The sequence below is a fragment of the Diabrotica undecimpunctata genome, chromosome 3 (assembly GCF_040954645.1).
Source record: "Diabrotica undecimpunctata isolate CICGRU chromosome 3, icDiaUnde3, whole genome shotgun sequence".
NCBI classification, from domain to species: domain Eukaryota; kingdom Metazoa; phylum Arthropoda; class Insecta; order Coleoptera; family Chrysomelidae; genus Diabrotica; species Diabrotica undecimpunctata.
In genome coordinates this window covers 108072839-108086329 of record NC_092805.1, presented here as the reverse complement: position 1 = coordinate 108086329, position 13491 = coordinate 108072839, and the positions used below count along the sequence as shown (strand labels likewise).

General features: G+C 33.4%; 1 protein-coding gene across 2 annotated transcripts in view; it reads right to left on the bottom strand.

The window, feature by feature from the left end:
- The window catches only part of LOC140437191 (farnesyl pyrophosphate synthase-like), an 85305-nt gene that overhangs the window by 36080 nt on the left and 35734 nt on the right, over window positions 1-13491 (bottom strand). For both annotated transcript variants that reach the window (XM_072526545.1, XM_072526546.1), the window contains exon 2: window positions 9851-10160. In XM_072526545.1, coding sequence (XP_072382646.1) covers window positions 9851-10160 — 310 coding nt within the window. The remainder of the gene's footprint in view (window positions 1-9850; window positions 10161-13491) is intronic.

The window sequence follows — 13491 nt, the reverse complement described above, 5'->3', positions numbered from 1 at the left end:
ACTAGCGCTGTTTCATGGCCGATCTAAAGTACACAAAATATACAAATTTTAAAGCAAAATAAAAACAACCCAAGAAAAGAAAAGAAGAACAGTGAATCTTGATAAAGTAATGTTTGAAATAATATTTATTTTATCAGAAAAAATGTTATTTCCGCAACAGCAGTGGGACATTCTTTTATCATCTCTCCATCTGCAAAGGGTTTCATTTTTTTGCCAGTATTTGACTGACAAGAAAACTATCCTTTACTGTCATATTTTTGATAAAATAGCTCGATTTTTAAAAATAGCCTGTTGTTTTCCCAAGTTCTTCATTAGATTAAACTTATCTATCTGGAGTTGTCCCGTTAACTTTTTATATTGTCGTCCATGTTTAGTATCACCTTTTTATGTTGTATTCTTAAAGTCTCTAAGCATATTAAGCGTACAGCTTAATCTTGGACGAAAGTGAAAAAATAATCAAATTTCCACTTTTCTTGGAAATGCTGTGGTTATCCGGTACCTTCTGTTTTTTTTGTTTATTTTCCGACATGCTATTATGGATTAAAAATTTGAAAGTTGAAAAAATTTAACTAATTACTATTTAAATGGGAATAAGCCACAATTAAAGGTTAAAGTACGTTTATTGACGTTTCAATTTCCACTTCGGAAATCGTTCTCAAAATACAAACATTAGTAAATTAAACAAATTTTGTTTTTTTATTACTTGGTGAAAAATTCTTCTAATAATTTAATTTTATCTGATTTATTTATATTGAAAATTCAGACATACATTATACATTTTAAAGTAGACGACTTTAAAATGATATTGCCAATATTGTTGAGTTGCGTTCCTGGGACGACTTTACTTAGATAGTTCATTCGATTACATGATATCAACTTTAACTTGAGAATATCCGTCAGAAAAAATCAAGACAAAATTAGAGAGTGATGATACATTGGCAACTAGAACAAAACTAAACATATCAGCTATAATGGAGTTATTAACATTATGTACTGATAATATATATTTTCAACTAAATAATGAATTCTATAACCAAAATTTGTATTTTGAGAACGATTTCCGAAGTGGAAATTGAAACGTCAATAAACGTACTTTAATCTTTAATTGTGGCTTATTCCCATTTAAATAGTAATTACTTTAACATGCGAAGTTCGTTAGGCTGGTGCGACTTTGCGACCTCTAATATTTCTACCAAGCATGTCCCAAACGTGCTCTATTGGGTTCAGATCTGGCGAACACGCTGGTCAGTTCATTTTATTAATACCAACTTCCTCTAAATTTCCGTGACACACATTGCAGAGTGGGGTCGAGCATTATCTTGCATTAATAGAAAATCATCGCCGACATATTGAGAAAAGGGTACTACGTGATTCGCTATACTTTCCTTAATATACCGGTGTGCAGTCAACGAACCCTCAATAAATACCATTTCAGTGTGCGCCTATCGGGATATTCCTGCCCATACCACCGTACTATCACCGAACCCCCTCCATGGCTAACGCTGGGATTGAAAGCGCACTCCGCAAATCTCTACAGTTCTACGCCATACTCGTTCTCTCCCATCTGATGAGTGAAGACAGTATATCAACTCATCCGTAAAAAGAACATTACTCCATTGCCCTAAATTCCAATGTAAATGTTCCCTGGAAAATTGTAGTCTAGCCACTCTGTGCCGTGGAAGTAATTTGGGCCAACTTTGCAAACCAAATTAAAATGTAATCTTGGACGAACTGTAAATACACTTACATTATTGCCTCGAACCTCTTGTAGCTGATTTCTTCTTTGCACCGCTGTTAAATGACGATTCCGCAAAGCGTTGACTCGTATAAAACGATCATCTAAAGCGGTAGTTTTGCGCTTCCTGCCACTTCCCGCTTTATGCTTGTTTGTTTCAGTTCGTATAAAACGTTCCACTACCCTTTGGATGGTAGAGCGATGAGTGTGTAGTACTCTAGCCACATATTCATAATTTCGCCCATCTTCAACCAGAGCCACGGCTTTCGCACAATTTTCGACACTAAGAACCATGATCAATCATAGGTAAACAAAATGTAAGTGCCAATATGACATAATGATAACAGTCACCAAAGCCACCTCGTCGTATTACAAAATAACTCCAAAATAATCATAATTAAAACAGTCCTAAATTCTGGGTGGCAAATTCATGTGGCTCTAAAAAATGAACCAAGGCATATTTTGACATGAAACAAAAAACACAATGCTTAGGAAACAGGGTTGCAACCGAAAAAGAAGGTTTTACGAAACTTCGCAAACGAATTTAGTCTACAGGATGTTTCAAAGTTGGGATAATAAAACCACGTTTTAATTAAACTGACCATACCAAATTAAAATTTATAAATTTATATACAGTGTGCTAAAAAAATCATCACAATAGGGCTAAAAATAAAAAAAATTGAAATATTTTGAATTTGACCAAAATTTTCTCCGTTGCGTTTTTTTGCATCTGAGTATATTATTATATTATCACCACCCGAAGAATTTTACTGTCATCATTACATGTGGTTGTCTTTTCAAAGACAAATCAAATGCTATGATTTTTCTGATGGATATGAAGTTAAAGTTAATTTCATGTAATCGAATGAAATATCTTTCAATAAAGTCGTCCCAGGAACGCATTTCAAAAAAATATTGACAATATCATTTTAAAGTCATCTACTTTAAAATGTTCAATATATGTCCAAAGTGGCAATATGAATGAGCCGGAATGGAAATCGAAACGTCAAATAAACTTAATTTAAATTATAATGGTAGCTTATTCCCAACAAACATAGTAAGTCAAAACAAAAAATATGTGAATATAACGTATTAAATTCATTGCGGTATATTACAAACTATAAAATATTTAGTCCGAGATCTCCTGTCTTAACAGTTTACACACATTCCAATGACATTTTCAAGAATAAAGGTACGTAAGCGGACAGTAGTAATAAAATAGTACAGCTTCTGTAAAATACGTATTGTATAAATAGTAGGTTTATTGTAGAACAGTACTTAGTTTTCTATAACATTTGTCACTATTATCACTTCATGCATAGGTAGATACATATATTTCGTCATTCTAATTTTAACACATTTTAATATAAGAATATGATTAGCATTATCGTAATTAGCATGGATACAAGATAAAATATAACTCATTAAATATATATATATATATATATATATATATATATATATATATATATATATTTATATATATATGTATGTATATATAATTAAAACCTCAAGCATTCAATTGCCGCTATTCGAATGATGCTGATTATAAAACAATTTCGTATACAGACAAAACTGTTAGATTATTATGCGATTTGAATAATAATTTATCAGGAATACAACACTCTGTAACATCGTGAATGATACGATGAATACTTACAATTTCAATTTAATTTATTACACCAGAAACCCAATGATTAATAAGTAACGACAAAAAAGCTGTTAATGTTTATATAACCTTCGGGAATAATTTACGCAATCACTTTTCCTAAATAATATATTGGTTTCTTCTTCATTTCTTTAATACAAAAAAAGTCTATTTATTTTCAAATGCACCTCGTAGTTTATGTTGTGAGACCGCTCCCGCAGGAAAAATGTTTCAGATTCGGTTTCTTTGCGGATTCTTGTTCAAAAATGTCCCGTTTAAACAAATCTGAAGGGTGCCGGTCGAAACATTTTTTAAACAAATTCCAAAAATCACCTTTTTTGCCCCTAAAAACATTTTTTAAGTTTGTTGTCATTTTAAACAAAAAAAGTATGTTGCCATTTTTCTCTAAAGTTGACAGTTTTCGAATTATAAGCAATTTAAAATCTGAAAATTGCGAAAATTTAAGTTTAAACATTCAGGTCTGCGGCGGCCGGCCAGGTGAAGTAGGTGAAGGTGAGGTTCACCAAAAAAATATAATTAAATTGAGACAAATACATAAAAAATAAAAGCAACATTATTATATCTAAATTCTGAAATCAATTATTTATTCTCTTTTAATTAATCTAAAATTAAAAAAGACAACAGCTTTATTAGCGGTATGTACTTGCCGGTCAAGTCCTTACCTGTGTCACTAGCCGTGTAAAATTCAGGAATAGGTGAATATAATTTTTGAAATGCGAAATCCATCTGCATAAGCGTTCACGGTTGCCATGGCAACGTGACGTCTGCCTATCCTTAGTGATAGCTGAGAAAACTGGTGAGTGCAGTTCCGTCTAAAAATACATTATCGGTCTTCACCCACTGTTGGATGTGTATTTAGTATTCCTATTTTGCAGAAATTTCTCTCAGCGACAATGTTTTGAAATTTAGTCTATTATATAGATATTTTTTCTATAGTATAGTGTATAGTATAGTATTTATTAGTTTAGTTTAGTCACAGTATTAATTTTATTTGTTTAGTGCACTTTTTTAATACATTTATTTCTCTATGGTTTGTTTCGGATTTCGGATATAAAGTGTTCTCGTGGATTTCGTTTGGACAAAAATAATTTTAGACAGACATGAATCCAATTAATGACTTCTTCTTCTTCTTCTCCCTATGCCGTCACCATTAACGTAGGTTGGCTACCACACTTCTAAAAGTTTCTCTGTCTTTTGTAACGTGGAATAATTCGTCTACAGTCATGTTTGCCCAGTCTTGAATATTTCGCAGGCATGATTTCTTCTTTCTTCCCTTTTTGCCATCGACTCTAAATAAATGACTTGGTTTGTAATATATTAGAGACTCCGTTTAGGCATTGGAAAAATGAAGATAAAAGGGATGTTCTTTTACATTTTCGACCAACCAGTATTTTAAACATCTGCATCTGATCTAGAGTGGTCGGCTGCAATCAGCATCTGACTCATGAGTGGGCGGCTGAATCGAAACTCACCAACCCATTTTAGCAGGCGTGGTGTTTTAATCGCTAAAAAACCCTCAATGAAATGTCAAGGTTCAGAACTAAAATACCCCAGGAAAGCAGAACGAATCGTATATAAGTGCCCTAAAAGAGTGTTTCCAAGTTATTAGGGCCCTAAACTCTATACATTTTTTTAACGAATTTTTAATGAGCTTTGGGCGCGAAGTAGGTACCAAAACTCCTTTTGGCTCCAGCAAGCTTTCCTCATCTTCACCACTTTTTTAAGCCACGAGCCGCCGCTGATTCAGATTCAAGATTCCGAAGAGCATTGGGAGCTTATTTCAATTTAGACTGTTGCTTTTTATTTGTTAATTATGCGCGTCTACTAAATGTTTAAGCCGCCGTGGCGGCGTCTCTGTCGCACTTATAGCTACGTATTATACGCACTTGCGCCAAAAAATCCCAACAAATATTGAAATTTATTAAAATTTTGTAATTTATTATAACATAGTTCATTCTGAAATTGATTGTGTACTATTGTTACAAAATTTTAATAAATGTCAATATTTGCTGGGAATTTTTCGCATAATTACTTGTATGTACGCGTGGACGCACATAGTTAACAATTCAAAAACAACGGTCTAAATTGAAATAAGCTCATGGTTTCTCTTCAGAATCTTGAAACTGAACATTTAAACTTTAATTTAGGCACTTGGCAGCCTCAAAAATAATAATTTACATTTGAGTTTTCAGCCTCGAAAATTTTCGCATTATTCAGATTTTAAATCGCTTTTAATTCGAAAACTATGAACTTTAGAGAACAGTTAACAACAGAACCTTTTTGTTTAGAATGACACAAAATACTTCAAAAAATATTTTTCGACAAAAAAGGTGATTTGTGGAATTTGTTTAAAAAATTGTTAAACAATTTCTGCCCGAAAATTTCGCCCGGCACCCTTCAGATTTGTTTAAAGGGGACATTTCTGAACAAGAATCCGCAAAGAAACCGAATTAGAAACATTTTTTTCTACGGGAGCGGTCTCAAAACATGGTCTATCCAGAATGTTATCGTTCCAATGATTTCGTGGTCCTCCTACTGACGGTCATTAAATTAGATAAAAATGTCTAGTTGATTTTCGTATTAATTTGTAATTTTGTTGTCACTTCAGCATTTATAATTATAAACTTTATACAGGGTGTCCCCGAAAATACTGCGTTCCTTAAAGGTATAGGTAAAAGGCACCATCATCATCATCATTTTGGCTTTACAACCCTGTGTGGGTCCTAGCCTCCCCAAGAATTTTTCTCCAGTCGTCCCTATCCATCGCCTTCCTCCGCCAAGCACGTATTTCCATATTTCTCATATCTTGGTCTATGTTATCTAGGAATCTTGTTCTGGGTCTTCCTCTTCTTCTTTGACCAATAGGTCTATCAAGGAGCGTTTTTCTAGCTGGGTCGGTTTGCTCCATCCGCATTACATGGCCTACCCACATCAGACGTCCTATCTTTATGTGTTTTACGATATCTGGTTCCTGGTATATCCTATAGAGTTCGAAGTTGTATCGTCTTCTCCAGACACCATTTTCATTTACCGCTCCATAGATGCGCCATAGTATTTTTCTTTCGAAACATCCTAACATGTTTTCATTGCTTTTTGTTAAAGTCCAGGTTTCTGAACCATATGTTAGGACTGGGCGTATTATTGTTTTGTAGAGTTTTACTTTTGTATTTCTTGATATAACTGTAGAGTTAAAAAGGAGATTAAGCCCAAAATGCACCATTTAGACCAAAAAAGTCTTATTCACATTTTTTTCTAAATTCAACCGTTTGACCAAAACACGAAAATACATTTTGGTATGCAAAAAGAAATTTGTCAACTACGTGTCCATATTAAGTAGCTGTCCATATTTATGTCAAAAATTTATGTATATTGGAACGTCAAAAAACGTTGTTCATAGACCATGTGAATTACCCAGAACACTAAATGGAGAGGGGCAAGGTATGGTTAAGTGGTACTGATATTGTACTCCTAGTTTTTAATAAAAACAAGTGGTTTTATTAAAAAATCACTACATATTATTTTTATTAAAGTTTTTTAAAATTAAAATGTTTATCTACTAGATACTACTACGTAGGTCAGCTATACGTAATTATTATTTTATTATCGTGAAAAAAAAAACGTCAAATAATTAATATACACTACCGTACAATCATTTTGTGAGGTTAGCTGCTGTAAGTAGCTTATAGTAGCATGCGGTTGGTTACCAGAGTCGAAGTAAGGTCTTCGCTGCCGCAGCTTCAAATGACTTCACACAATGTAAACACACCTGATCTAACCAGTCCAGTAAATCAACGTTCGAATATCACAAACAGTTATGCATCAGCCGCTTCACATTCTTTTCCGAGTAAGACCCAAGCAATTGTATTTAGTTGTATCGATAATGCTAAACTGCAGGATTATCTCATTCCTTTAGGCACAATCATCAACCCAAAAAATATTATTTTTTCATCTAGATTATCTCAATAGTATCTGCATGTATTTGGCAAACAAAACCGCAGTAGATAACTTCATGACACAACATGGCTCTATAGAAGTACTCGGCGAAGTTGTAACAGCACGAAGACTTGTCTCTCCAGCAGAACGACTAGTCTTATCTGGAGCCTGCCCGTCAATTCCTCATCAAGTATTAATTGAAGAATTACAGAATATCGGTTTAAAGCTTATTTCTCCAATAACATTTCTGAAAATTAGCTCGACTCTACCCGAATATAGTCATATATTGAGCGTTCGGAGATAAGTTTATATAAGCCCCATAACATCACCAATTCCAGATTCTATTCTAATACATTTCGACCAAACAACTTACCGCATAGTTTGTCACAAGGCACACTCACCTGCTTTATTTGAAAAAATACAGGATACATATCATGCCAATGCAATAACAGTTCAGTAACGGAATCAACTCATATTGAGTCAAACAATGAAGTACCAAATCAAACAGCTACAACAAGTATACTACAAAAAGTACCAAACACCCAGCAGTCATCAAGTTATCCATTATCAAATCCGAGCATATCACCTACACCTACAAATCTCCATGACAAAAGAAATTACTAATACTCCTACTCATAGCAACACTTTCAATCAACCTCATTCAGCGGCAATACCGTTTTCACCAACTTCGGAAGCAATACCCTCCAATCTATCAGCTCCTTTTCCATTAGATACAACTGCAGAAAATTCTAATAAAACTGATACATGACCACAATTTTCTGAAACAACCATTTCAACCAATCTTACAAATAAAACTTCAAAGCTCGACTTCTGTCACTACCAATGAGCTTGCTCCAGTACTTCCAAATGTAATAAAGCCACAGCATCTAAGTGAAAACTCTAATAGCAATTGCGAAAACGCAAGTTCTTCCATAAAACGCAGTATTGGTGAGATCGACACGCCCCCTTCAGACTAAGCAATTTTATCAGAAAATCTCTTTGCAAAACCCAAACCCTCTAAACCAAAAAAACCAATCTTCATTGATAATCATACCCTACCATTCGTTTTAAATTACCACCAATTGTCCTTACTGATTGATAATGTCCAAGGCTCCCCCGACACTATTAGCGTCGTTAAAGAATTTACAACTGATATGGCTGGTTTACTCCATCTTTTACAAAGCAGCTATCAATATGCAAATGATAGATCTACAAAAAGCAAGTTTACAAAACTTCAAAAGAAACTACACAACCGTTTATAGAAAGAGATTTTTGACTTAGATAGTGACTCTTCTGTAGAACTGGATGTCTGGTTCTTGTTCAGGGATTTAGGTGTTTCTTTTTTAATTTTTATGTATTTTTTGCAAAGCAGCTATCAATATGCAAATGATAGATCTACAAAAAGCAAGTTTACAAAACTTCAAAAGAAACTACACAACCGTTTATAGAAAGAGATTTTTGACTTAGATAGTGACTCTTCTGTAGAACTGGATGTCTGGTTCTTGTTCAGGGATTTAGGTGTTTCTTTTTTAATTTTTATGTATTTTTTGCGTATATTATGAATATGCATTATTTAAATAAATAAATTGTTAAATTTATTTATTTAAATATAATATAATATATAATTTAATTTAAATATAAATTAGATAACATTATCTAATTTGTTTGATTTGAACATTGCAATAATCTTCTTATATCTTCGTCAGAATTCTGGTTATCTTTTCCCAACTGGATTTTGTGTCCAAAAATATATTCGGATACGTTTTTCAATAGTTAATTATCAAGCCTTACCTTCATATTTTCTGAAGGTATGCTTTTAGTTTTAGAGACACTCATTTTAGATCCTATATACTTAGATACTTGATGTAATTCTTATATAACATATATGTAAGATCATCGGTATTGTTTCTTATAAGGATTATATCATAAAATATGCAACCCGCAGGCGATTCAGACGAACGTCATCTATATTAGTGACCATATTTAGCATTCCTAGGTTTTAAAGATATATTCCAGGTCTAAGCTAAGCGAAAGGAGAGGTAGTACCCCTTGGCGAATTTCCCTAATGATGAATACTTGGTCTATTCCTATTCTATCTGCATATATTCATGCAAGTCACTATAGATTGCAGGCTAATATTATTAACAATTCTTTTTTCTGGAACTGTTGCTTATTGTAGATATCAAAAGCTTTCTTGTAGTCAAGAAAGCATAAGTACTCGTAAAAATCACTAATATTATGTGCGGTTCCTAAATTACATGATTCTTGACAAATTTTTTGGGGATATAGTCCATTTTAACTTATGGTACGAAACTTACACTTGTAGTACTATAATTTACCATTCGATTTTCTTTGGCGTGATCATGAATATGAAAATGAGTTATTGTTCTCCAAATGGTAATCGACTGATTTATAAATATTACATTGACATAATACAGAAATTTACAAAAACGATTCGTTTTTGCAAAAATACCTATAATTATAAAACGGGAAAACGCTCAATAAACACTTACCAACTCTACACACCATCCCAAAATATTGGCCAGCCTAATATTTTCAGGAGTGAGATTTTCTGGTCGCTCCAACATCTTGTAGGCGATTACAGTGGATAGTCCTCTGGTCTTTTTTCCGGTGGGTACGTTATATTGTAGCACTTTAGCGAACCTTTTAGTTACTTCCGGAATGTCTGTGTGTCTTCCAGCATCCGTTAAATCGCGTACTATATCTGGAAATATCGCCATGAATTCCCTGCTTTCCTCTTTTGAGAACATTGGGGTATTGTTTACTGACGGCTTCGCTTTTGTCTGAATCGTTGATAGAGCTCTGAAACAAAAGAGACAAGTCTTTAAAAAATACAGTTCTATTTTAATTGTGTAATACGACAATAATATGACAAATTTAATTATTTTCTGTCCTAAAACAGTAAGATTTAGTAGTGTAATTAGAAGCTCAGGATAACTGCTCCAAGGACAATCTATTCTAGGAAGAAAAAGTATATTACCGCTGTGTAATTTGAGAATCTAATTTGACCTTATGTTCAATGAATTATTTAGAACTCAAATAAAGAAAGTGAAAATCATTTTATGTATGCCTACGACTAATCATCATCAAATGGCGCTACAATCCACTGTAAGCGTTGTCCTGCCTCAAAATTCCTTACACGTCTAGTGATTTTGCCCACTATCTACTTACTCAAATCTTCTTCCATATCGAGAGACGCTGGGGAAAGCGTTAACTTCGCAGTGATCATAAATAGTATGAACATTATATTTGTACATGTAATTAGAAGATAATAAGTAGAAAACGCGAGCAAAATGTTGATGCACAAAAATGTCGAGTGTATAAATTGGCTTACTATTAACTAAATTTGAATGGCAGTCAATTTTCTTTGGAATACTTCATAAGAAACATCTACACGTGATAATAATGATCCGATAACACAAGGGCCGTTTTTGCAGTTAGGAAATTGAAAAATAGACTTAAAGATTAAAAGCATGGTGTCAATTTTTAAGGTAAATATAAAACCTATAAATAAATTTATCACATCGAATAGGTATATTATGACGATAATATCTATTACCGGATAATTCATACTAGAGAAATAGTCGAGTTACGAAGTGTACACTAAAAGTGAGGGATTTGACTGTTGATGGAAATTTATTTAATGTAAGAATAAAATACTGAAAACTTTTATCCCATCCTATACAACATAAATTAGCCGCCTACCATAGCATGTCACATAGATTAACAGAAATTACCATGTTAAAACATAACTTCAAGATAGAATTAAATATCAATAACCAAATAGCAGTAAACAATGGGTACAACGAACGAACAATAAACAAAATTGTAAACAAAATTGTGGGTATTTCGTCGTATGCTGAAAATTCCATGGACCGACCGCGTTAGAAATGAAGTTTTAAGGCGTATGAATAGAGAACGTGAACTCACAGAAATTGCCAAGAAGCGTAAAACGTCTTATCTTGGACACATATTTAGACACGACAGGTATAACTTCCTTCAGCTTATTATAGAAGGAAAAATAGAAGGCAGACGCGGCCCGGGTAGACGATAAATGACCTGGCTGCGCAACATCAAAGATTGGACAGGATTAGACTTTTAAAGTTTAATAAGGAAAGCCCAAAATAGGGAAGACTTTGCAGAGGTCATCGCCAACCTTCGCTAAGAAGACGGCACCTAAAGAAGAAGAAGTAAACAAAAAACTACATAAAAAGCCCTAAAATTAGTCTTTTCACCACCAGGGAAAAACTCGATATCATTTGCTCGATTACATATACAGACAAGATATCAACAAAAATAGCCACACACAAAAAAGGAAAGGAATAACACCAGCTTTTAGAACAAACAAGAACTTGAGTAAATACATTCAGAACAACAAGAGCCAAGCACTTACAGTGGTGTACACAAACATCTGGTGACTGCCCAAAAACTTACATCGGTCAAACTGGTAGAACATTTAACAAACGTATAGCAGAACACAAAAGGGCTTTCAATAATAGAAAAACATACTCTTATACGTGTATACACGTCACCTTCTAGATCATAATCATTCTTTTAATGACCAATTTCAAGTTCTCCATATTCAAAATAAAGGCCTTAGACAATCTTGATTAGATTCTATGGCAACTAATAAATTAAAAAATACAGATTAATCCTAAATGAGCAGCTTGTGACAAACAGCTCTTCCCTTCTCAACTTATTCAGTTAAAGACTATAATATGTAGATGCATACTAAAAATACATCACTTGAGAAAGGACTCTGCCGAAACACCTGTATTGGAAAATAAATTTTGTGGAAGTGAAGAAAACACAAGTTTATTAAAAACTTTTTTATTCTTAGATACACTAAAAGTTTTGCACAAATAATAGAAAGAAAACATATTTTTGTAAAAAAAACCAGCTTGATTGTTTTTTAAAGTTTTAAAGTATTCGCCTTTAAGATCAATATACTTTTGCTAGCGAATAAACCAACCGTCAAATCATTTATGTCAGTCCGAAATTGGTATCTCAGAAATGAGATTTTTGTATGCTTCGATCGCCTCATCTGGCGTCTTAAAACGTTTAAAGCTTAGTTTGTTTTTGATTCTCAAAAACCTCACACGGTGCCAAGTCAGGATTGTAAGCAGGATGGTCCACCAAATCGATGTTTTCGCCTTCAAATACTCGGATGTTATAAGAGCCACGTAAGAGATTGTCTTGATGCAAGAGGATGCGAATATTTCGGTTGTTTATGTGGAGTTCATCAATCACTTCTGGCAAAGAAATGGTTGTATATCATTTAGTATTGAGGGTTCTACCATTCTCTAACGAAATCGTAGCAATATGTGTAAAAAAAAACTCGCCACCGTTTGTTTACAAACGCTGCAAGTATGGACTACTTTTATTGGTTTTGGCTCGTTTTGAAATAACGACACGTGCATTTAACTCATGCCTATGCCCAATGATGCACGGATCTCATGATAGTTAACATCTATCATGTCAACATCTTTCAATCATGCAGCGCACATATCAATGTTTTCCTGTTAATAGCTGTGGGCGGACAATCTTCACGGAATTCGTCTCTAGGCTACGTTTTAATTCTTCAAACCATCTATTAACAGTTGATGGGTCTAGTATTTATTACGAAAAACAAGCTGACATCTATCGACGCTTTAATGATTAGTTGGACCAATTTAAAGTCGAATAAAATCATCGCAGGATAATTTTCACGAGGGATTTCCATTTTTCACGAAATAAAATTGTTTGGAATTTTTTTTTTTTGCTGTAAATATCAAAACAAATCAATTATATGAATTACATTTAAATTCAAATCAAGTTGCGGAAAATTACTAAAAATGATATTATTTTGTCCGACGAATCCGGATAAACGTAAAATAATGTATTAACTTTTATAAGTAATATTATACATTATAATATATATTTATTTTCTATTAGAATAATTTGTGCCTTTCTTTCCACTTTCCACATTAATTATCTGTTCTTCTTCTTTACGTGCCGTATCATAATTGTCAGACATTGGCGATAACTTGGAACAATTGTCTTGCATTTGGTATCTGACTCCACTCACAAATGTTGGGTACACCTTCCTGTGTTCCCTACCTGGTATATTAATTTTGAATTTATTTTCAAAGCT